The 24,912-nt window shown below is 42.3% G+C and overlaps 1 protein-coding gene and 1 long non-coding RNA gene across 5 annotated transcripts; one reads left to right on the plus strand and one right to left on the minus strand.

The window, feature by feature from the left end:
* Positions 1 to 1,828: 1,828 nt before the first annotated feature.
* Ubtd2 (ubiquitin domain containing 2) lies at positions 1,829 to 24,642 on the minus strand. 4 transcript variants are annotated; one of them, XM_048333941.1, is made up of 4 exons: positions 24,471 to 24,572; positions 18,273 to 18,337; positions 7,656 to 7,892; positions 1,829 to 3,340 (listed from the first exon to the last, which is right to left on the minus strand). In XM_048333941.1, exons 3-4 carry the CDS (start codon positions 7,828 to 7,830, stop codon positions 2,943 to 2,945), a joined length of 573 nt encoding a protein of 190 aa, XP_048189898.1. In that variant the 5' UTR covers positions 7,831 to 7,892; positions 18,273 to 18,337; positions 24,471 to 24,572; the 3' UTR covers positions 1,829 to 2,942. The 4 variants fall into 4 exon arrangements, with proteins under 4 accessions (XP_048189898.1, XP_048189899.1, XP_048189896.1 ...); XM_048333942.1 differs by lacking the exon at positions 24,471 to 24,572 and adding an exon at positions 23,788 to 23,943; XM_048333939.1 differs by lacking the exon at positions 18,273 to 18,337 and having other exon boundaries at positions 24,471 to 24,642.
* On the plus strand, positions 16,533 to 17,194 carry LOC125341843. Its single transcript, XR_007209094.1, has 2 exons — positions 16,533 to 16,572; positions 16,784 to 17,194. It is a non-coding gene; the product is annotated as an uncharacterized LOC125341843 (long non-coding RNA).
* Positions 24,643 to 24,912: the final 270 nt, after the last annotated feature.

The raw sequence follows: 24,912 nt of genomic DNA on the forward strand, positions 1-24,912 counted from the left end.
CTGTCAGACTTATTCCTCACATTATGGTGTTAAAGATCCGAGGCAACACTGCATGGGCATCTTTTCATCACCCTAGAATCTTCTGGTCAGAACTGATCTTCTTTTTTTTTTTTTTGGCCAGTCCTGGGCTTGGGACTCAGGGCCAGGGTACTGACCCTGGCTTCATTTTGCTCAAGGTTAGCATGCTACCTCTTGAGCCACAGCGCCATTTCTGGATTTTTCTGTTTATGTGGTGTTGAGGAATTGAACGCAGAGCTTCATGCATGCGAGGCAAGCACTCTACTGCTAAGCCACATTCCCAGCCCTGTATCTTACTTTTTTGAGGTGCTGGAATGAAACCCAAAACCTCACCCATGCTGGGCAAGTGCTCTACTGCTGAAATGCACCCCAGCCCCAATCACTATCTCTATCCACATCGCCCAATTCTGCAGTTGCTTTCCCGTGTACTCTGCTCATTAGATAGCTCTGAACCCAAATGACTGCCCGCTTACTGTAAACCAGCAAGTAAAAGGCAAAGATTCCTTAATATTGGCCACCATGGACCAATTCTCATCTTTCCAGGCTGGTCTTGCACTCTAAAATTCTTCTGCTTCTAACTCTATGTGCTGAGATTACAGTTATGTGCCAACCTTCAGGGCTGGCAGCATGATCTTAAGAGGGGAAAAAGAAAACATTTTGGAACAAAACTCCACAGCAAAAGATGAAGCATATTTCCAAGTGATTTGGCATAGCAGAGCTTATGTTTGGTGAGCTCAAGTTGTAGCCTTCCTACTATTCATCAGAATGAGGCAGATTACCCTTATAGAGAGATAACAGATTTTTTTAAAAAAAACAATAAAGGCAAAGACAAAAAATTGAACTGTTTTTTCTTTTTTTAAAAAAAGCACAAAAACCCTACATACTAAAATTATACACATCAAGTATTGGTCCAATCTTACATTGACCTATTGACAATTAAAACAGCACCATGGTTTTCTCATCCATATTAAACATGCCCAGAAAACTGTTATTCAAAGCATATGTTTCTTTAAAATAAAAAGCTCTTAAAGAGAGGGCAAGTCCTCAACAAACAAGACCTTTTTTACCAACCAGTGATTATTGACATCACTACACTTCCTTAAGAAAAAAATAGAACAGTTTTTCTTCTAGTTGATGATCTTTGACAGTGTGGCACACAAATGAACAAAACCCTTTTGATAACAGGGCAATATATTGAAATACCCTTGTAGCTGCACCTCTAAATAGAAAAACTCTCCTTTGGAATTAATGCTATCTTTGCCTGAATTTATTTACTTTTTTTGGTGGTGCTTGGGAGTGAACCCAGGGCTTTGTACACTGCTATTAGGTGCTCTGCCACTGAGCTACATCCCCAGCCTCTTGTTTTTGACATTATACTTGATCACCAACAAATTTAAATTAGATGAAGCGCCAGTCTTTAAAACAATTGGACAGAATAGGGAAGTAGTTAAAAGCTCTTTGAACTGCAAACTGCAATAACAGGTATACTGAATCAGAATATAGGAAATACAATGTCATTTTTAACATTACATTTAGAGTAACAGTTTTATGTTCAAATAGATATGGAGTTTTAATATTTCCCAATGGAGAAATGCAGAGTGCCTTCTTCCCTCTACTTTTCCATCTCAGATTCTCAGGATCCTGGGTAGTCAGGTGTTATTACCCTCTTTTCATTTACAGAACCTTTCAGAGGCTCCAAGTAAAACATAATCCTTTGGCAGCCAGGCATAGTACAAAATAATTGGGTTATCCCACTGTACTTTTCAGGCTCTAAAGCTACTTTGCAGATGGTTCTTTTCTTTGCTTTTTGGATAGAAAAGATGAAGGAAGAAGAGTGCCATTCCCCATGACCAAACATTGGCTGGAAATTACTAACATGTAAAGAAATGTGTCAGCATTTGGTCTCACTGCCAATGTTGAGGTGATACCAATAAACCTTTCATACTTGAAAATTTTGAAGTAAAATTTTCTCTAAAAGACAGAATAGGTAGTGCTCCTGGTCCATACAGAATGGTTTTCTTTACATTCCTGCAAAGTGAGGCAGAAGAATCACTTCCTGATCCTGTAGTGGGCAAAGCTCTACTTGATTTCTTCATTCCCTGACTCAGCAATTGTGCATGTGGGGGTCAGTGTTAGCTCTGGAAATGTCCAAGCAGAATATACAGATCAGAGAAAGCATTCTGTAGTAGTGGCCTTCTCGGTCTAGGCTTCTTTGATTCATGAACATTTCAAAATAACTATGCAGCAAGAGGAAAAAGGACGTTTCAAATGACTGTTGATTGAAAATCAAAAATCATATGCCATGAGCTCAATTATTGCCTAGTGTTCCAGAAGGGTGCCTGACACCAACATGCTGGAAGGCACCAAGATTTAGTGTGAATGTAAACAAGGAGCTCAACATGTGGAGGTGAGGAAACAAACACTGACACAAAAGTTGCCAAGCTCTATGGAGAACAAGACTCAGAACAGAAGCCAGACTCAAACTTCTTAGATTCCATTTTTAAAAGCCTTAGTTGGTAACTACTGGTTTCTGAAAATGATGTAATTTGATTTTCTCTTTTAAATCCTGCATTCCAAAGGTGCTTAGTGCTGCTCTTCATGGGTGTAGTGTTCCATTAATAGTCCAAGTCATTTAAATACAGGCATTTTATAGCTGAGTGTTTCAAAACAAATGGTTATCTATTTCTTAACTGTCTCTCAAATTAGAGATTGTTATTACATGAGTCTCAAAGGCTGGCTCTTTGTGTTTTATTATTTTTGTTGGTCTCCATCACAGATGGAATTTTTCACTTGTAATTCCTCAGAACTAAATCCATTCATAGGGAACTCAGAGCAGTGAAAATAAATTTCACGCCATAGAATAGGAAATGACAACAAGAATAAAAAGGAGTAGAGGGACCTGCAAACCAGCCAACAGCATGGATTCAGTTCTCAACTGGTGTTGGGTTTTGCAAAGGCTGGCTCACTATAACCTGTACAACATAGTCCTTCGGGATCTTCAGCTCCTCCAGCTTCATTTTGTCAGTGAGAGGTCTCCCAGAGAAGAACCACCGCTGACTGCCTGGCTCCACTCCTTCTGTTGCATGTAACCGTCTCTTCATGTGGTATACTGTGTCTGTGCTGCGTACCACAAGCTTGAGGTCTTTGCCTGTGGAAAGGCGCAAACGGAGCTGAGATTCATATCCAGAATTGGGTGGTGGCTCAGGAATATCTAGAGTCTCTATGTCACTCTTTTCCTCTATCATGTTGATTGGTGGTGCTAGGCAATAGACAGGCAGCTGATATCTGTTTCCCAGTTCATCATAGCACTCTGTAAGTGCACCTACAGAGACAGAACACAGAAGAATTGAAATTAATACTTGTGTTTATTGTGTGCAGAAAGCTTAAACATCTCTTGCTAGCATATCACAGTAAAGAGAAAAACATAAAATACCAGTCACTGTCAGGTGATCACCAATGATGACCTTCAAGTTGTGTCTAATTTACATATTTAGTTAACAAGGACCCTCACTTCTTACCCACCTCTGCTTTATCATTTGACTAGACTGCTCAACTTCAGTAAGCAGAAGAGGAAGAAAGTCACACACTAGTATTATCAGTATTACCAGTACTAAGATCAAATTAAATGGAAGCTGAAATTACATTCAAGTGTCTTTTTAATCACACAAGAAAGAGAAATAAAGTATCTCAAAGCCCACTTTACCACAACAACAGTATTGGTATTCCAGAGTAGTTTTGTCCAGATTAAAGAACTAGAGTTGGCCAGAAGATCACAAACAACTGTACCTAAGGGCTGGGATGTAGCTCAATGGCAAAAGCACTTGCCCATCAAGTGCAATGTCTCACCCAGGTTCAATCCCCAGTACCAGAAAACAAAAACCAACTGTTGGGCTGGTATTGTGGCTTAGTGGTACAGTGTCTGCCTAGCATGCATGAAGCCTTAGGTTCGATTCCTCAATACCCCATAAACAGAAAAAGGTAGACGTGGTGCTATGGCTAAAGTGGTAGATTGCTAGTTTTGAGTAAAAGAAGCTCAGGGGCAGTGCCCAGGTCCTGAGTTCACACTCCAGGACTGGCAAAAAAAAAAAAAAACCACCACCACCAACAGAAAACACACCACAATTGTACCAACCAGCTGCTGCACACTCACTGCTTATACAGGAATGTCATTAGCACAATTAATTAACACAGAAACAACTGGTGTTTTACCTAGCCCAGATTTATCTATTACAGAGGTGCTCAAGACAATTATTATCATTAAGCAGCTATACAAAGAAGTCACTACTCAGTTTATGAATACAATGCATTTTGATCAATATCACATCTTTCATCATTCTCCCCCATCCCTCCCAACCCTTCCCCTTAGCTCATCTGTTTATAAAGCAAAAACTGCATTATGATTATCAGGACTTTCCATGGGGAACTTGAAAGCATAACATATTGAACACTTTAAGATTACATATGATATGTCCTTTCCTCAAACTAGAATATTATAGAAGTACAGAAGGCCATCTCCCATACACCTTATTAAAGATCTATTTAATAGTACACTTCCTTTTACTAAGTATAACCTGTCCAACTTTCCAAAAAAAGGAGATATAGCTCGGTGGTAGAGCATTTTCCTAGCATATGTCAGACCCTGGATTTGATTTCCAGTTCTGGGGATAAAATTAAATCAAATGTAAGCAGAAGAAATAACAAGGGGCCAGGCATGATGGTTCATATGCCCATAATCCAGGCTACTCAGGAAGCTGATATCAAAATCATAGTTCAAAGCCATCCCAGAAAACAAACAGAAAACAAAACCCAGTTTAAATCAACAAGCCAGATATGGTGGCATATACCTGTAATACCAGCTTTTTAAGAGACTTAGGTAGGAAGGTTGCAGTGTAAGGGTAAACCTGGACAGAAAACTTAAGAGACCTTATCTGGGAGAAGAAAAACAAAAACAAAAACATAAAGCAAAAATATTAGGCTGGAAGTATATGGCTCAAATGGCAGAATGCCTAAAAAGTGCAAAGCTGAGTTCAAACCCCAGTACAAGAAGTACAGTAAGATGGCTGGAAATATGGCCTAGTGGCAAGAAGCCCTGGGTTCAATTCCCCAGCACCACATATACAGAAAACGGCCAGAAGTGACACTGTGGCTCAAGTGGCAGAGTGCTAGCCTTGAACAAAAAGAAGCTAGGGACAGTGCTCAGGCCGAGTCCAAGGCCCAGGACTGGCCAAAAAAAAAAGACTGTTTACAAAGAAGAGAGTAAGAGTAACAGGCTTGTTAGTGATGTGGTTAATGGAAGGAAGACATGGACTTGGTGAAAAAAAGCACAGGAAAAATCTGAGATGAAAAACCATAACTGCATCACAAAGGGCAAGAAACTAACAGTGCAAAGCACAGCCCAGCAACTAGACAATATTAGCCAGTGATGTCAAGGAAAGATCAAAGGATGTGCAAGACAAGGCCTCCAGCTGTCAGTCCAAAGGAAATGATAGTAACTGAGAAAGTTTCTGTGGTAGGGCTGCCACAGGAAGTGACAAAATGAAGACAGTGCTTCCTGGTCTCCACTACAGTGTTTGAGGAGAGTAAAAATAAAATGGAGAGGTTTGCTTTAAAAGGCCATTTCAAATGCTAATTGTGTGGGGATTTCTTTTCCTCCCTTTAATCTCCACAACCCCTGTAGTTACATTTAGCTATGCCATGCATTAGAAGCTTACTTTCCATCACCACTCTGGCCAATGAAGGTGCAAATCCCTTTAGCAATACTTCACTAGTTCTAAAGCTGCTCTGCTAGGCTCACTTGAAATGCTCACCTCAGGTTCCATGACAGTCTTTTTTCCTTCTCACAAACCCCCACTGTAGGATTTTAGTTCTAGAGACAGATGGCCATCAGGATAAATGCCTGCCAGGTCATCTTCTCCTCAAGCCAGGAAGCCCTGAGGCCCACCACAGTAGGACGGAAACTGGCAAGCTGCCATGTTTCCACCTTCTGTTCCAATTTCATACATACTTTTTGTCAAGATGTTTATATCTTGTATTGGCTCAGATATTCTACTTTCTTTCATGAACTGTGTTCTATGACTACTCTTGTAATTTTCAAAATCTTTCACTAGAAAGACCTAAAGATAAATTCAATTACATGCCAAATAAAAAGTTTTATTAAAAGCCACTGGTTATATACTATACAAGTGTCTATTAAACATCCAAAATACATCAATAAAGTGTAAAAATTAAATTTAAACCATACTAACAACCTATATGAAAGACTGTCCTCCCCAAATGAATTAAGAGGGCAATGTCCAAGAACCCCCAAGGTTTTATAACACAGAAGGTCTCTTCCAAAGTCTGAGGAAATTTCTCTTGCCCAAAAGGCTTGAACTGTACTTTTCAATAACCATGACCACCGTTGAAATGAGTTGGACACAGCTATTCATGAGGACAAGATCACTGACATTAAAGAATGAATTAAAGGAAGGAAGTAGCAGGAGGTATTGTACAAGGAAGCCTAGTGAAGGGACAGAAGACTAAGGAAAAGGTTAAGTGATCAAAGGGCAGTGGCTTTGATCAAATTCACATTTGTAGAGCCTAGTCTGGGACAGGTTGAGTCTACTTCCTTAAAAGATTACAGTACCAGCCCAGTGCCAGTGGCTCATGCCTGTAATCCTAGCTACTCAGGAGGCTGAGATTTGAGTATTATGGTTCAAAGCTAGCCGAGGCAGGAAAATCTATCAGACTCATGTCCAAATAACCACCAGAAAATCAGAAGTGGCACTATGGCTCAAAGTGGCAGAGTGCTAGCCTTGAGTGAAAGAGCTCAGGGACAGTGCCCAGGCCCCGTGTTCAAGCCCTATGATCTACAAAAAAAAAAAAAAAAAAGGCAGTTGTAATGATTCAGTAAAACACATGTAAAATTGCCTAGCGGTAAAAATCCATAGAAGACAATCATGTTGGTTCTTTGAATTAAAATGATAGGGGAGCATTTTTGGACAGTAATATCACAAACGATCAAGGTTTCATGCACTGAGTCCACTATATCACACTTCACCAGCTCTGCTACAAACTTAAATTACATTAAGACTGTATCAAAAAGCCATCAAAAGTATCCTTCAACCAGACATTAGGAGCAGTCTTTAGGATGGAAGGGATGCTCAAATATACTACAGGCTCTAACTGTGGTTATGCTTTAGGAGAAGTAGAATTAGGTACCTAATCGTTCTCCTTCACCCAGTAAATCTGGCAATGACTACCATCATCACCATCTCTTCTGGTAGGAGGAGGCAGGGTGGCTTAGCTTCCGTGGATTGTTAGTCAAGTGATGGTCAAAAAAAACATTAAGGCTGGGCGCCAGTGCTCACATCTATAATCCTAGCTACTCAGGAAGCTGAGATTTGAAGGTCTTGTTTTAAAGCCAGCCCAGGCAGGAAAGTCCATGAGATCCATCTCCAATTAACCATCAAAAAGCTTGGAGTGGAGCTGTGACTCAGGTGCTAGCCTTTAGCAAAAAAGTTCAGGGACAGCACCCTGAGTTCAAGCCTCAGGATTGAGACAGACAGACAGACAGACAGACAGACACACACACACACACACACACACACACACACCGCAAATGTGTTCCCTTTGTCCCTGAAGGCTCTCCAACCTACCATGTGGTAGTGTTATGTTTGCACCATCGATGATTGCCTGTGCCAGTTCATGATCATTGCTCTCAAAGGCATGTGCAGCAGCCTTCAAGGCATCCCAAATCTCTTTACGGCCTTCAAAAGCTGGTGCAGTGTCCCAAAACTCGTCCCTCTTGCTACGTAGCTGTCCATCTGTCATAGGATAATCGCTTTTCCATTTTGGTTTCTCCCTTTTCAAAGGCTGGTTCCGACCCAGAGCAACTGAAAAAAAAAGTAACAGAAAGAGTTACCTAGTTATTCTTCCTTTGGATTCTTTCACCAAATTTAGGTACAAGTTTCTCTACCAGCTATTTTCACCTACTAGATAATTTCTGGCTTAAATTGCCCTAATCCACTTTGACAAAGCAAATGGAGACAGCTATGCAAAATGTTCAATGACCAGTTAGAGTCTCTCCTCTCAGTATGAAGACTAAAAAGAATTATACTTGCAACAAAAGCACCACTTCGGTGAGAGATGTTGATAAGGGGAAGGCTATTCATGTGCCCAGGCAGAAATAAGGGAAACTTCTGTGCTTTTTAATTCTGTGAACCAAAATCCATTATTTAAAATTACTTACTAGTGGGGCTGGGAATATGGCCTAGTGGTAAAAGTGCTTGACTCATATACATGAAGCCCTGGGTTCAATTCCTCAGCACCACATATATAGAAAAAGCCACAAGTGGCGCTGTGGCTCAAGTGGCAGAGTGCTAGCCTTGAACAAAAAGAAGCCAGGGATGGTGCTTAGGCCCTGAGTCCAAGCCCCAGGACTGGCAAAACAAACAAACAAAAACAGATTAAAAAAAAAAACTACTAGCATACATTAATTGTACAAGGGGAGGGGTTTTATTATGACATTTCCACATGTACATACAATGTATCTCGATCAAACCCACGCCTCCATCGCTCTCCCATACCTCTCTCTCCCCTCTTAAAACAATTTCATGGAACACCAGATACCTAACCAGCACATGCCACCACTGGTCTATGTGCCATGGGGCACCAGATACCTAACTAAGCATACATCACCACTGGTCCATGTTTCATGAGTCACACTGTCCCTACAGAGCCACAGACAAGAATGGCTGTGTAGGGATTACAGAGTACCACTGATAAAAATGAGTTTGACAGATGGGAGATGTAAAAAGAAAATCTAAGCTTGACAAAAGAGTGGGTGGGAAATAAGTAACAGAGCAGGTAGGAAAGAGAGAGGGCATGTGTCAAATCTCAATGTAAAGGAAAACTTTACTTTTTGCTATATTATCAGTTACGTGACTCAGAAAGAATTTATACATGATCACTTTATACTGGGCAAGAAAGTGTTTGCCTTGTATACTTGAAGCCCTGGGTTCGATTCCTCAGCACCACATATATAGAAAAAGCCAGAAGTGGCGCTGTGGCTCAAGTGGTAGAGTGCTAGCCTTGAGCAAAAAGAAGCCAGGGACAGTGCTCTGGCCCTGAGTTCAAGCCCCAGGATGGGGGAAAAACACACACACACACACACACACACACACACACACAGATTTTAGCACAAAACTCTTCCTTTAAGAGCTGTTTCATGCTTGCCATTTGCTTCTGGTATATTTAGGAGAGCATATTTCCTACATCTCTTATTGCCAAAATTTCTGTTTTCAAGTTGAAGAAAGTCAACAATCCTTGGTTTTTTCCCCCAGTTTAATTAGAAACAAAAGCAATCTTATTTTTAAAAAATAAAGTTATTCCAGAATTTTTTTCAAGTATTCTACATTTACTATTAAAAAAAATTACTATTTAAAAAAAAAAAAAAACAATCCCCAAACTCTCTTCATCCTTTCCCCAGAAATCATGGTCAAGACAAAACTTTTTGCTCTCATGTAAAAGACGTACTATAATACACACACATACACACACTCGTGTGTTTCCTTTACCTAAATACAGCAGGCAAGATAAAAGTAAGAATACAGGGCTTAAAATGCCAAGATCACCACATGCCAGTGGCTCACGTCTGTAATCCTAGCTCCTCAGAAGTTCAACACCAGCCCAGGCAGGAAAGTCTGGGAGACTCTTATATCCAATAATCAGAAGAAAAACGGAAGTGGAGCTGTGGCTAAAAGTGAGAGAGCACTAGTTTTCAAAAGTGTTCAACCACAGAAACAAAAAAGCAATGTAATATTCTTGGCGTGATAATGATATTGTAGTGATGTAGGAAAACAGGAGTAAACTGTCATGATGTCTATCTACAACCTTCAAATGGTTTGGCCATAAAAGGAGTATCCATGTCTACACACATATACATACACAAGAGAAAATTGCAAACACAGCATAAACAGTTACTGAAATTACACATGGGGAAGCACATATATGTTCAACATACTATTCACTTTCATATTTGAGTATTTTCACAAAAACGTAGGGGCTGGTGACTGAAATCTTGTAAGACATGAAAATAAGGGGCAAGGAAGTATGGCTCAGAAGTACAATGCCAGCCTAGAAAGCCAAGACCCTGAATTCAAGATGGCAGTTTAGAAATTTCCATAGTTTTCACTCCATAAATGAGAAGATTCTGGCAACAGATTAAAGACTAGATTCTGAAGCAATAAACAGAAGAAGAAAATCAGGAACCAAAAAGGAGTGGGAAGGCAGAAAACCAGAGCCCAAAGAAGAAAAAAGTAGGCGTTCCAAGCCCATCCTAAGTTCTTTAGGGAAGGGAAGCTGAAGATTCCATTACAAGGAAGCACAAAACCCTGGCAACAAACTGTCAACACTAGCTGCAGGAAAAACCCAAGCATCCCATCTGCAAGCCTTAATCCCAGAACAGGGATTTGTGAGCCAACAAGCAGCCTAGTGTGGAAGGGCTATCCCTGGTGGTAAAAGGCATTCTGCACCAACTCCACTACCATGCAGCCTGAGAAAAAGAACAATCATCGCTCAAGGAGTCTCTGAACAACTTGCCATAGAGTTTGGGTGTGAGTTGTTCACAAGAGGTAGTTGAAGAGAAGGAAAGTGATCAAGTGATTGCAGGGCACTGCAGAGCAGTTTAACCTGGAGCTAGCTGTATTGGGAGCTTGCAAGCCAGAGGCAGCTGCTCAAGATGCCCTGCAGACAGGCAACAGAGACTCCAGAGTCCTCTTGGAAGAATGGGGTGGGCCAGATGATCTAGTCATGCACACCTACACAAACAGGCCAACAACTGAAAAACATCAGTTTTTGTTTCATGCAAATTTGTCTGACTGATATTGATTTATCTATATGATGTGTAATTTTGTGCTCTCCTTTTCCCTCCCCTCCTCATCTCTGCAGTCATCATATCTGAGCCATGACAATATTCAATCTTACCTCATATTTTCTTTTCTTTCCTATTCCCCTTTCCCATGTATACTTTCCTTCTATCTGTAATTAGAATTGATCTTTTTTCATGTTTTCTTCTATTTCTCCCTGTTCCTAATCCTTCTTTGTTACCTACACTTTTATCTGGTAACTAGAAAGCCCAAACATCATTTTTTTTTCTTATGTGTTTACCTGTTCAATTTCTATTTCTCTTTCCCTCCACAACACATTGTCTTACCTCACTCCACTTTCTCGGTAACCTCTTCTGTTAAGCTTAGCTGCCACACCTTTCTTCCCCATGTAACACATACCAGGTATAGCAGTGTAATCACCAATATTTTCTTCCCATTACCATTCTGGTTCACTGAGGTCTGCCTAGATTATAAGGATACACCACTGCTTCTACATTCATCTAAAGACAATACAGCAGAAGGAGTGACTGGTATTCATTAGGGATTGCCACAAGTAAAAGCTCATAGTAACAGCAGTATTCTGAGGACTGAAACAGAATGTTTGACTACTGAGCCTCACCTCTCCAATCTAGCAAGAGGAAAACATACCACAACATAGCCACTAGCCCACTGTAAGTAAAATTTGGTGCCGTTGTACAATAATACAGGAGAGAAAAAAATTGAGGACACAAACAGAAAGCAATCCTCAGATGTACTCAAAAAGGGCTCTTCTTGATGGATGCCAAATCAGCATCCCCTCAATAGTTTTCAGAATTGTGAGAAAGAAGTTGCTGTCATCCAATCTACAATATTCTATTCTAGCATCCTGATCTGACTAAAGTGAATACTGGTAACAAGGAGTAGTGTACTCATATAACAAATACCAAGAAATGTGGAAGTGACTACATAATGGGTTCAGGCTGGGAAAATGAGTTAGCAGTCATCTATCCATAAGTTGAAAAGGTTGCTTTGGGCTCACAGTTTTGAAAGTTCCAGCCTGTGATTTACTGGTCCTGGGAATTTGGTCCTGTGGTAAGACAGCACATCCTAGTGGGAGCACATGATGGTGCAAACTGATTATATCTGGACAAAGAAAGTGTGGGCCTGGGTCCCATTATCCCTTTCAATACTATGCCCTGAAAAACTCTAAGATTTCCCACTAGACCTTTCCCTCCTCACCTCCAAATTACAAAGGACTCTGGGGGATGCTCTCAAGCTCCAAACTACAGCAAAGAGTTCTGCTATGTGCTCTGAAAGAAGGGTAAAGCTGGAGAAAAAGCCTCTATCTTTGTACCGAATACAGAAATCATTCTAAAAAGAATGTTGTTAGAAAATATGGAAACAACCCAGATGTCCCTCCACAGATGAATGGATTCAAAAAATATGGTACCTATACACAATGGAATACTACACAGCGATTAGGAATGGTGAAATATTGTTATTTGCAGGGAGAATGGTCAGAACTTGAACAAATAATGTTGAGCGAGACAAGCCTAGAACACAGAAAACAAAGGGGCATGATCTCCCTGATATATGACTGTTAAGAAGGGGTGACGGGGCTGGGAATATGGCCTAGTGGCAAGAGTGCTTGCCTCCTATACATGAAGCTCTCGGTTACATTCCCCAGCACCACATATATGGAAAACGGCCAGAAGGGGCGCTGTGGCTCAGGTGGCAGAGTGCTAGCCCTGAACGGGAAGAAGCCAGGGATGGTGCTCAAGCCCTGAGTCCAAGGCCCAGGACTGGCCAAAAAAAAAGGGGTGACGGAGAGACAGTAGAGACCAGGTCTGTGAAACCAAACACTGCTTGTCAAATGGTATTTCCCACAGGACTGGGTCAGCGACCCAACATTATGTAACTAAAACCAAACAACTACTCAACATATAAAGGTCAAAAATTGACCTCTCGCATGACTCAAGTGATAGAGTACTTTTCTTGAAAGTTAATCAAGAGTTCAAGCCCCGGAACGAGTATTCCCTACCCCCAAGAAAAGTTTTTAGTGTGGAGGACAATATACCTCAGTGATAGAGCACATGCTTTGTGTGATGCCTGTGTTTGATACCTAACACCACAAAAGAAGAATTTTAATTTAATGGAACTTCTGATAAATGTTAAGACAATCCCTGTCTAATGTTTTTAAATGTAAAGGTGTAAGAAGTTTCATGATGGATTGCTAATCATTCTTGTAAAATTCATAATGGAGGAAGGGATTCTGAATTTATTTATTTTTATTTTTTGCCAGTCCTGGGGCTTAGACTCAGGGCCTGAGCACTGTCGCTAGCTTCTTTTTGCTCAAGGCTAGCACTCTACCACTTGAGCCATAATGCCACTTAAGCTTTTTCTGTTTATGTGGTGCTGAGGAATCGAACCTAGGGCTTCATGCAAGCCAAGAAAGCACTCTACTGCTAAACCACATTCTCAGTCCCCTGAATTTTTTTTTTTTTTTTTTTTTGGCCAGTCCTGGGCCTTGGACTCAGGGCTGAGCACTGTCCCTGGCTTCTTCTTGCTCAAGGCTAGCACTCTGCCACTTGAGCCACAGCGCCGCTTCTGGCCGTTTTCTGTATATGTGGTGCTGGGGAATCGAACCTAGGGCCTCGTGTATCCGAGGCAGGCACTCTTGCCACTAGGCTATATCCCCAGCCCCCCTGAATTTTTTTTAATATGTTCTCTAGCATAAGGAAAGTAATTACTTTCTCAGTAATTGTTAATAGATTACTTACTTACACTATGAAGTATAATTAAATATATGTGCTCTTAGACCAGTGCTGAGGCTCATATCTCTAATCCTAGCTACCTAGGAGGATAAGATTTAAGGATGACAGTTTGAAGCAACTGAGTCAGGAAAGTCTGTGATACTCTTTTCTCCAATTAACCGCTGAAAAGCCAAGTGGCTCAAGTGGTAGAATGCTAGCCTTGAGCAAAAACGTTCAGGAACAGTGCCCAGGCCCTGAGGTCCCACATTCCCCCCAAAAAAGAGAGAGTGTATGTATGCACATACTCTTTTTGTTTATTTGTTTTGTTTTTGTTACCAGTGCTGGGGTGTGGACTCAGGGCCTGAGCGCTGTCCCGGGCTTCTCTTTGCTCAAGGCTAGCTAGCACTCTACCTCTTGAGCCACAGCGCCACTTCTGGCTTTTTTCTATGTATGTGGTGCTGAGGAATCGAACCCAGGGCTTCATGTACACGAGGTGCGCACTAGGCCATATTCCCAGCCCTGCACATATTCTTGGTTTTTTTGGGGGGGGGTGGTTTTGGCCTTTCCTGGGGCTTAGACTCAGGGCCTGAGCACTGTCCCTGGCTTCCTTTTGCTCAAGGCTAGCACTCTGCCACTTGAGCCACAGCGCCACTTCTGGCCATTTTCTATATATGTGGTGCTGGGGAATTGAACCCAGGGCTTCATGTATACGAGGCAAGCGCTCTTGCCACTAGGCCATATTCCCAGCCCCCCTGCACATATTCTTAAAAATACATAGCTGTCTGCGAAGTAACACAAAGTCACTTGTTATCTGACTAAAGGTTGTGAAATTTAATACATTTGTTATTTTGTGAAAGAAAAATACTTCTTTTAAAAATTCATCAACCTATTTAAGATACGTAGTCTTGAGATAACTAGCAAGCCTTGTGTGTATAAGATTTCAATGATCATATCTCATTCAAAGTATTTTAAATATTCTCACATTTAAAATAATACAATCCACAAGTCCATTTCAACATCATGTCCACAGTTTCAATACAATGAAAATGAGTGAAGAAATGCAGAGAGCAGCTATAACTCATCAGCTTTTTGAAACTTCCATTCTTAGCTCAGGAACAGCATTTGTAACCCCCTAACAGTAAATACTATCAACCATATATCCAATTGTTCTGTAGCTTTCTGCCTATTGAGTCTCATCTCTGTTTGACACATAGATCTTTGTTCAATTTGAAATACTTGGAAGTAAATATATCTTTGCTTTGTAAAAAAAAAAAAATGACCTCTCAGTGGAATACAATAGCTCAAAAGCTATGTATGTACATGCATATAAGACTACTGTCGACATATTGTCTAATATCAACATTACATTTAAAGCCCTAGGCGAATTTTCTTGGGCGTAGGCCACGTGGCTACTGTATATGTTCTTGGTACACTGTGTATTGTATATATGTCTACCTGACCTAGGGAAGGGAAAGAAAAACAGGGTGTAAGATATCACAAGAAATGTACACACTGCCCTACTATGTAACTGTACCCTTTTTGCACAACACCTTGTCAAAAATTTTGTGTTTAATTAATAAATACATTACAAAAAAAAGAATGTTGTTAGAAATATAGATGAAGGGCTGGAATATGGCCCAGTGGTAGAGTGCTTGCCTCACATACATGAAGCCCTGGGTTCCATTCTTTAGCACCACCTATACAGAAAAAGCCAGAAGTAGAACTGTGGCTCAAGTGGTAGAGTGCTAACCTTGAGCAAAAAGAAGCCAGGGACAGTGCTCAGGCCCTGAGTCCAAGCCCCAGGACTGGCCAGGAATAAAAAAAACAAAAACCATGCATGAAGACCATTCTGATGACGTCTCTAAAACAAGGAGCCAGGTAATGGAGGGAAAGTATAAAATGGCAAAGAACTTGGCTGAACTGTTTGTTTTAGAGTCCTGTGGAAGGTAGAGCTTGTGATTGATAAAATTCATTATTAGCTGAGAAGACTACATTGATAAAAGTGACATATTTATGGGCTACAGCAACTTGTCAAAGAAGCTGCTTGGTTCCTCTTGAATGCTTATAATGTGACAAAAAAAGATATAAAGGGGGATGGGAATGTGGCTTAGTGGTGGAGTTCTTGCCTAGCATGCATGAAGCCCTGCGTTCAATTCCTCAGTACCACATATACAGAAAAAGCTGGAAGTGGCACTGTGGCTCATGAGGTAGAGTGCTAGCCTTGAGCAAAAGAAGCCGGGGACAGTGCTCAGGCCCCAGGACTGGCAAAAAAAGAAAAAAAGATGAAGGCACAAGTTGAGCGCCAGTGACTCACACCTGTAATCCTTACCTACTCAGGAGGCTGAGAGCTGAGGACTGAGGCTCAAAGCCAGCCCCAGTAGTAAAGTCTGTAAGACTCTTACTTCCAATTAACTATTTAAAAAGCCAGAAGTAGAGTTGTGGCTCAAGTGGCAGACTGCCAGCTAGCTACTCAGGAGGCTGAAATGTAAGGATAACAGTTCAAAGCCAGCCAGGGCATACAAATCCTCAAAACTCTTATCCTCAAAACAAACAAACAAACAAAAAACCCCACACAAGTGGAAGCATAGCTCAAATGGTAAATATCAGCTGTGAGCAGAAATAGCTCAGAATGTGGGCTGGGGATATGGCCTAGTGGCAAGAGTGCCTGCCTCATATACATGAGGCCCTGGGTTCGATTCCCCAGCACCACATATGCACAAAATGGCCAGAAGTGGCGCTGTGGCTCAAGTGGCAGAGTGCTAGCCTTGAGCAAAAAAAAGCCAGGGACAGTGCTCAGGCCCTGAGTCCAAGCCCCAGGACTGGCCAAAAAAAAAAGAAATAGCTCAGAATGTGAGCCCAGAGTTCAAGCCAGTATAACCTAGGAAGGGGAGGAGAGGGGGAAGAGACCTTCTACGTGAGTTTGGAGGCCACAGTTAACTCCTTGATTTTAAAAGGTGAATCTCAAGAGCCTGGGAATATGGCTTAGTAGTAGAGTGCTTGCCTTGCATGCATGAAGCCCTGGGTTCGATTCCTCAGTACCACATAAACGGAAAAAGTCAGAAGTGGTGCTGTGGCTCAAGTGGTAGAGTGCTAGCCTTGATCAAAAAGAAGCCAGGACAGTGCTCAGACCCTGAGTCCAAGCCCAGGACTGGGGAAAAAAAAAAGGTGAATCTCGAGTTTCCATAGGCCTACATTCAGTTTCAAATGTCTACTTCTATAGGGCAAAAGCGTAACTTTCTACATATTCTCATGTCTCTTAAGCAGGGAAACTTTAAATAGACACATCAACCATCAAAACCCAACAGCAGAAAGGAGCTACAAGAAAATCCTCATTAGTGAGCTGTTGTTTACTTAAAACAGAGAACTAAGTCAGCAACAATATATTAAAAGACTGCTAAATTTCATTCAATAAATCAATTCTTATTGCGAGAATTTTTTTCTTTCCTCCCATATTAGTGTTGAAATATTCTTGGCCAAAATATTGCTAAGCCCACTGGAGTAAATCTCCCCTCAGAGCTCTGGCAAACATTTGGGACAAAAATTACAAAGAAAAAGCAATTGAGATTCCTGAAAGTTCAAAATAATAGACACATGGAGAGAAGCCAAAATTTGAAGAATATTCCTTACTGGGTGAGCTTTGTGTTTTTTCTTTTTCTCTCAGATAGATCTGCGAGCAGCTCAACTATGAAAACACATAACAAAATATACCAGATGAACTGACAACGCTTCTTTGGGCCACAATAGCAAAAAGAAGCTCTCAAAAAAGGCAATCTCTTTTTTAGTTTTTGAAATCTACCAACAGTAACAGTGAGATAGATGGGCACAGACTCAGTTTTCTGAGTACTTCAAAATGAAGAATGCAGGGTATTTTTCTCTCCATTTTTGTCACTGTACCACCACATTACCCCAAGACAGCATTAGTTACATGGACTATGTGGTAGAACTGGCCACAACTCTGAGGAATCTTTCCAGTCATAAGGCAAAGAAAGGTCTTGGGAATGAAGACCACAGTGGGGAATTGCATAGTAGAAAAAGCTGAAGAATAAAATTCTGTAGCGGAACCAAGTCAAGTCCCAGGTTCACCTGACCTGTATGTGCAGAGCTATGATCCCAAAGCAATCCAACAAAGGCTTTGGAAATAAACTCTGAGCAAAAGTACCACTGAAATCCTTTAGTTTCTTGACTGGTGCTATCATGAAGCCTAACAAAGACTTTGAAAAGGGAACTGACATTAGAATCACTAGAGACAAAAGAAAACAAGCTGTCTGAACTAACAGGGTACATGGTCTACTTAAACCAAACCAAACCAAAGAAGTATTCTACAGAAGGTTTAAAAAGGTTCCAGACTTTAAAGGTTAAACTTTCAAAGCCTCTTCGGAATCTGTAAAAAAGTTCAAGATGTGCAGGAAACCACCCAATATTATTCAACATGTGAAGAACCAGGGATATGTGACCAATTTTCAAGGGAAAAAGATGGTAAACAAATGAGAATCCCTGAGATGATCCAGATGTTAGAAGTTCCAAGTACACAAACAGCTGTTACCACCATGCTTGGTAAGATTATTTTTTTTAACCCTTAAAGTAAATGAAAAGAAGTGCTTTAGCAAAGAAACTTTTTTATAATACACACTTTGGAAAGAAAAAAAAATGGTACCTAGTATTTTAAAAACCGGGTGTCCTGAAGACCAGAACAGAGATGGTGGAAGCTTATTATTCAATCTAAAGGAAAGAAACAAAAGTCAACATGGAGACATTACAAATCTGTGTGCTATCCTGGCCGGGCATCAGTGGCTCATGCCTGTAACCCAGCTACTCAGGAGGCTGAGATCTGAGGATTTCGATTCAAAGCCAGCCCAGGCAGAAAAGTCCACTGAGACTCTTACCTCCAATTAACCACCAGAAAACCGGAAGTAGTACTGTAGTTCAAGTGGTAGAACACAAGCCTTGAGCTGAAGAGCTCAGGGGCAGAGCCTAGGCCCAGAAAGTATTCAAAAAGGTACCAGTTGCAACAGACAATTTTCCCAAATTCCTACCTTCCACCCATGTCTACAAAAATGTCTGCTTAAAATACATTCTCTTCTCTCTCACATATAAATTCTTCCTCTCTCACACACACAAAATACATTCTCCCTCACTCACATACACACAAATACATTCTTCCCCTCTCTACACACACACACACACACACACACACACACACTTCCCCCTCACATACACACATCTTTTGGAGGGTGGGGGATAAGGCCATACTATGAAGTTCAAGCTGGCCTTGAACCTACAATCCTCCTACCTGAGTCTCCCAAGTGCTGAGATTACACATGCATGCCACCCCCATTTTGCCTTAAATTCAAGGAGTTTTTAAGGGTGTCTTTTTCTTATTGTTACTTATATAACAACGTATATATAAATCCTGAACCTTCCTAAAAAACAATCTGAATTTCTACTTTACAATATTAGTAGAGATTCAGGTAAAGGGCGAGATCACAAAATTTCACTGGGCTAAGTGGGCTACAAATTAACTTTCTATTCATATCCAAGTAAATCCATATCCATTCATCAAATGGGCAAAGAAAAATCCAATCCAGACATATCATTGTGAGTAGTCTGAAAGATCATGAACTTCTGTACATCTAAGGAAATAGTAATAAGTATAGAAACCAAATGAAATTTTCATTACTCACATACAAAATAGAACTATCTACTTATTACATAATATTCAATCAACAACGATTTCTTACAGGTATACTAGGAACCATACAAAGTACTAAGGAAATAGTAAAGAAAAAGCAGACAAGTTCCCACCCTCACAGAGCTTACAGTATGTTAAGGGAAGACAGGAAATTATTTCTTCAAAGTAAAAGAACTGGGCTCCTGGGGCTTGGAATATGGCCTAGTGGTGGAGTGCGTGCCTCCGTATACATGAAGCCCAGGGTTCAATTCATCAACACCAACCATATATATAGAAAAAACCAGAAGTGGCACTGTGGCTCAAGTGGCAGAGTGCTAGCCTTGAGCAAAAAGAAGCCAGGGACAGTGCTCAGCTCAACCCCTCAGTTCAAGCCCCAGGACTGGGGGGGAAAAAAAAGGATTGTGTTCACAGCTGCCGCCATGCCATCACCACCCTCTGATGCTAGCACCGCCTCTCATTTGCTGAGCTCCAGCTCAAGGAGAAGGGGGGTGAATAAGACTTCTCTATGGTTCATACCAAGAAGACTGCCCGCAAATCCACCAGTGGTAAAGCACCCAGGAAACAACTGGCAACAAAAGCCACTCATAAGAGTACATCCTCCACTGGAGGGTTGAAGAAACCCCACCGTTACAGGCCTAGTACTGTGGGGCTTCATGAAATTAGATGTTACCAGAAGTCCACTGAACTTCTGATTGTCAAGCTCCCTTTCAAGGGTCTGGTGCGAGAAATTGCTCAGGACTTCAAAACAGAACTGCGCTTCCAGAGCACAGCTATTGGTACTTTGCAGGAGGGCAAGTGAAGCCTATCTGGTTGGCCTTTTTGAAGATACCAATCTGTGTGCTAGCCATGCCTAATATGTAGCAATTATGCCAAATGATATCCAGCTAGCATGCTGCATATGTAGAGAACGTGCTTAAGAATCCACTTAAGATGGGAAGCATTTCATTCTCAAAGTTTCTACCCCCCACCCTTTCTTGTTATCAGTAGTTCTGAATGTTAGGTATTTTCTTCCCCCCATGGAGTCAAAAGGTACTTAAGTATAGGATCGTCAGTGGAAAAACAGGACAGAAATCAGGTATTGGCAGTTTTTCCATTTTCATTTGTGTGTGAATTTTTAATGTAACTGTGAGGATATAAAACATTAATGCCAGTCAAAATGTTTCAGTGAACAAGTTTCAGCAGTTCAACTTTCTAACAACTATATATAAACCTGTTAAATTTTTCTGGACAATGCCAGCATTTGGATTTTTTTAAAAAATAAGTAAATTACTTATTGATGGCAAAAAAGTAATTTAAAAATAAATTGGAAGGGTATACTATTTTTTTAAGAAATGTAATGATCAGGGCTGGGGATATAGCCTAGTGGCAAAAGTGCCTGCCTCGGCTACACGAGGCCCTAGGTTCGATTCCCCAGCACCACATATACAGAAAACGGCCAGAAGCGGCGCTGTGGCTCAAGTGGCAGAGTGCTAACCTTGAGCGGGAAGAAGCCAGGGACAGTGCTCAGGCCCTGAGTCCAAGGCCCAGGACTGGCCAAAAAAAAAAAAAAAAAAAAAAAAAGAAATGTAATGATCAGCATCATTATCATTAACATTCCAAGGGAACAGAGCAAAGATCTTGGAATGGAAAAAACTAGGCCTTACTGACTAGATGCTGAGACTTTCACTGACATCCCTTCTGTTTCATTCTCTTTTTTCTTCTCTCCCCTCCCCCCCTCCCCCCTGCCCCTCTTTCTGGCCAGTCCTGGGGCTTGAACTCAAGGCCTGGGTACTGTCCTTGACTTCTTTTTGCTCAAGACTAGCACTCTACCACTTGAGCCACAGAGCCATTTCTGTTTTTTTCTGTTTGTGTTCTTCCACCGTTCAAAAAAAGGTTAAGACAGCAAGCCTATTTGTTTTACCATATTTTTTTAAGAGAAAAAACAAGAAGAAGAGAGAGGGAGGGAAGAAAGGAAGGAATAAGGAAGGAAGGAAGCAAGCAAGCAAGCTGGCTAGCTAGCAATCTATTACAACCTTAGATTTAATTCTAGGTTGCCATATATAAACTATATGATGTTGAACAAGTTATTTAATTTCACTGGAATTCAATCTCTTCTTCTATAATACAGAGATAATATATACCTCACAAGGTTGTTGAGGACTCAATGGAAGAATTAATCCCTTCTCACAGGACCTGTTACATAATACCAGGTAAATGGTAGATGTTATTATTCAAAAACTATTGTTACTCATTGAGTAGGTGTTTGTAAGATTGCTAAAATGGGAATGTGAAAGAACCTCATGATGTTCCCAAGACATTCTGACACAAAGAGTAAAGCAATCAATGTCCAGCACTTGGTTATATTCCTGGAAACATGAGGCCAGTGACCAGGGTCAGGTCTCTTGGGATATCAAAATGATATACTCACAAAGTCAGAACTTTGTGCACCACTACTTTCATCACAGATGTGACCTAAAGAAATAAGCACACTGGCTATCTTTGATTAATTTTCCCCCACATATTTCTTAAAAATAAGGGACTTAATTCTTTATAAATGCCATAGTTACAAGCCTTGTCTACAATTCCCAGCATTACAATGTTATCATAATAGAGCAGATCACCATATATTTCTAAAAATGTCAAAACAATGGGAAATTGTAGGGGTATGAAAGTCTGGCACAAACTATTAAATGATCTTGTATAATTCATTTGATATACCTTTCTCAATTAAAATTAGACATAAAAGAAGCAGTCTAAGTTGCTGAAACTCAAATCTGATTTACAGCCAAGGTAGGCTAGAGGATGGTAATACAATCAATTTAAAATGATAATACAAGTGTCGTGTAAATTAGTCTAATTTCAAATTTCATGATCTCTTGCAAAAATTTCCTGAATCCCTTCAGAGAAGAAATCCACCTAATATGGAGACATCTCCTGATATATACTAATGATCTACAAACAAGACACTTGATGTGGAGATAAAAAGGAGTACAGTATACTAAACGACCAAGAAGGTTTGTTGTTTTTTTTTTTTTTTGGACCAGTCCTGGGGCTTGGACTCAGGGTCTGAGCACTGTCCCTGGCTTCTTTTTTGCTCAAGGCTAGCACTTGAGTCACAGCACCACTTCAGGCTGTTTCTAGATATGTGGTGCTGGCAAATCGAACCCAGGGCTTCATGTTTGGGAAGCAAGCACTGTACCACTAGGCCATATTCCCAGCCCCAAGAAGGTACTTTTTAAATAGTTTTTTAATAATGCAGGCTGATATCTGGAAAGGCATTCTCAGTTGGTCATACACAACATTGTGAATGTAACTAAAGGTCATGAATAGTGCCTTAAGGCCGTATCCTAATACTTCATGTTGATAAGAATTTTCACAATCTAATATATCCATATATATAGATATAGATATAGATATATAGCTATCTCCACCACCTTTCTATGTTGAAAAGCTAAACTTTCCCTTCCCACTAACAAAAACACTGACTTATAAAGCAAGAATATGCCTGGCACAGGTGGCTCAAATTTGTAATCCTAGCCATTTAGGTGGCTGAGAACTGAGATCGTGGTTCAAAACCAGCCCCAGCAGGTCAATCTGTGAAACTGATCTTTAACTAAGCACCAAAAAGCCAGAAGTGGAGCTGTGGCTCAAGAGGTAGAGTGCCAGCCTGGAACAAAGAAAAACAAAAAAACTCAGGGACAGTGCTGAGGCCCTGGGTTCAAGCTCCAATATTTGCACACACACAAAAATAAAATAAATCACTCTTTAACATGTTGACCCCAAAACACAGCCTGAGCTATATAATTTTTTATCTCCACAGCCCCTTCCTCCAACCTAAAGGCCATAGAAGGAAATAAAGAAGTATGATGGATAGTATTCCTTTTTAAGCTTATCTTTAGAAAGGTAAAGCAGTCCAAAGTACTTAAGTCTTCAAAGTAACTGATACTACAGCTATCTACTTGGATTCCATTGTTAAATTCCCAAAGCTAAGATTTCATGCTCTTAAAAGCCCATACTAATAATGCCAGGTTGGTCATAAGTTGCACGACCGAAAGGCTTACTCACATTTACCATACTAGTTACCACTAATGATCACCAATCTGACCCCAAGCAGCCCAAGGCTGCTTAAATTCCCTTTCATCCTCCGTTGCAACAAATGTGCCACATTGTGTAACTATGCTATGACCTAAAAGGTACTACAAAGTAGCCTTGTCCCGGACCTTTTCAAGACAACCTATACTGAGCTCTCAAATTCCTTGCCCAGGATTTAGTCATAGAGGATACCTATAGACAATAAAGAAGAAGCAAGGCTACAAAAACACATCCTGTGATCCTGGAAATCCCTCAGGCAAAAGACAAGGCTCAAGGACAGTTATGTGATGGCAAAAAGCAAATGGTTCAAATGTCAATATGTTAGGAAAAAGTTGCAACTTTCCCATTCCCAAACAACTTAGGAATTTTGCACACTTGGAGGCATCTCCAAACCAAAGCAACACGTCACCTTCGCTGTTCTGGAAGGTGCCTCGGAGCATTCTGACCCCTCCATTCTATAGAATGGGCTCCGCATACTCTGTGGCTGCAACGAGGGTTCCAAGTGAGAAAACTTCGACAGCTCTGGTCCTAGGCCGGGGTAGGGCAGACTCTCTCTTGCCAGTTTGCACTTTTAACCTGCATTGTTTTCCCTAACGTCGGAAGGCTGGGAATGTGACTAGTCCGCTCCGTCAGCAGCCGGCCCCACGGCGTCGCCCTCTCACCACTCCTCCGCCGCGGCCCGCCCGGGCCCGGCTCCGAAACTCGGGGTTCTGGATGGCCGCGGCGGAACCAGCCCAGCCGGGGCAAGTGTCATCTGACACGAGCTCGAGAAATCGGAGCCCCGCCGCCTCCACCAGGCGGGGGGGGGGGGGGGAGCGTCGGCGGGCGCTTCCCCCACGGCCCCCGCGCCCTCCCCACGGCCCTCAGTCCTCCGCAGACCCCCGCCGCCGCCTCCGCGTCCCCGCCGGCTCCGCACAATTCACCGCGCGGCTCCTCTGAGGGTCCCGCGCTGGGCGGGCACAGCTCGCGAGGCCGCGGCCCGCTCAGGACTTTGTTCCGCGCGGCACTGGAGCAGCGGAGGCGGGGCGCGGAGGGGCGACAAAGGGGCGCGGGCGGCCGAACAATGGGCCGGGAGCCCCGGCGCTCACCTACCTCCGGCGCCCTCCGCGGTCTCATGCAGGCTGCCCGAGGAGTCGTGCTGGGCGCCCACGCACCCGCCCATGGATCCGCGCCGCGTCCGCACTCGGGCGCTCTCCGGCCGCCGCCGCCGCCGCCGCCGCCGCCGCCGCCCGCCCCGCCCCGCCGCTTCCCGGCCCGCGCCGCCCCCGCCCCGCCCCCCGCCTGGGCCGGCCCCTTCCTCCGCGCCCGCCGCGGCCTCAGCCCGCCGGCCGCCCGCCCCGCAGGCCCGGTTCGTGCGCCACCCTCGCCTCGGCCTCGGCCGCGGCCTCGCCGGGCCCCGGCTGGCCCATCCCGGGCGGGCCGCGGCGCCCACCTCGTCCCTCACAGCCCCGCGCCCCCGCGTCCAGGAGAGCCCCTGGTCGCCAGCCCTCCAGGCCCGGCCGGCCCACTCCCGCGGAGCCACCCTCCGCACCGC

The sequence above is a fragment of the Perognathus longimembris genome, chromosome 25, assembly GCF_023159225.1.
Source record: "Perognathus longimembris pacificus isolate PPM17 chromosome 25, ASM2315922v1, whole genome shotgun sequence".
NCBI classification, from domain to species: Eukaryota; Metazoa; Chordata; class Mammalia; order Rodentia; family Heteromyidae; genus Perognathus; species Perognathus longimembris.

What these genes read in the sequence shown, in the direction of transcription:
- Ubtd2 (XM_048333939.1), bottom strand. Translation starts at nt 24,540, where the DNA reads ATGGGCGGGTGCGTGGGCGCCCAGCACGACTCCTCGGGCAGCCTGCAT. An exon ending in GACCGCGGAGGGCGCCGGAG is followed by an intron (nt 7,893 to 24,470) that starts GTAGGTGAGCGC and finishes TTTTTTTTTCAG; the next exon opens with TTGCTCTGGGTCGGAACCAG. An exon ending in AAACATAACACTACCACATG is followed by an intron (nt 3,341 to 7,655) that starts GTAGGTTGGAGA and finishes CTGTCTCTGTAG; the next exon opens with GTGCACTTACAGAGTGCTAT.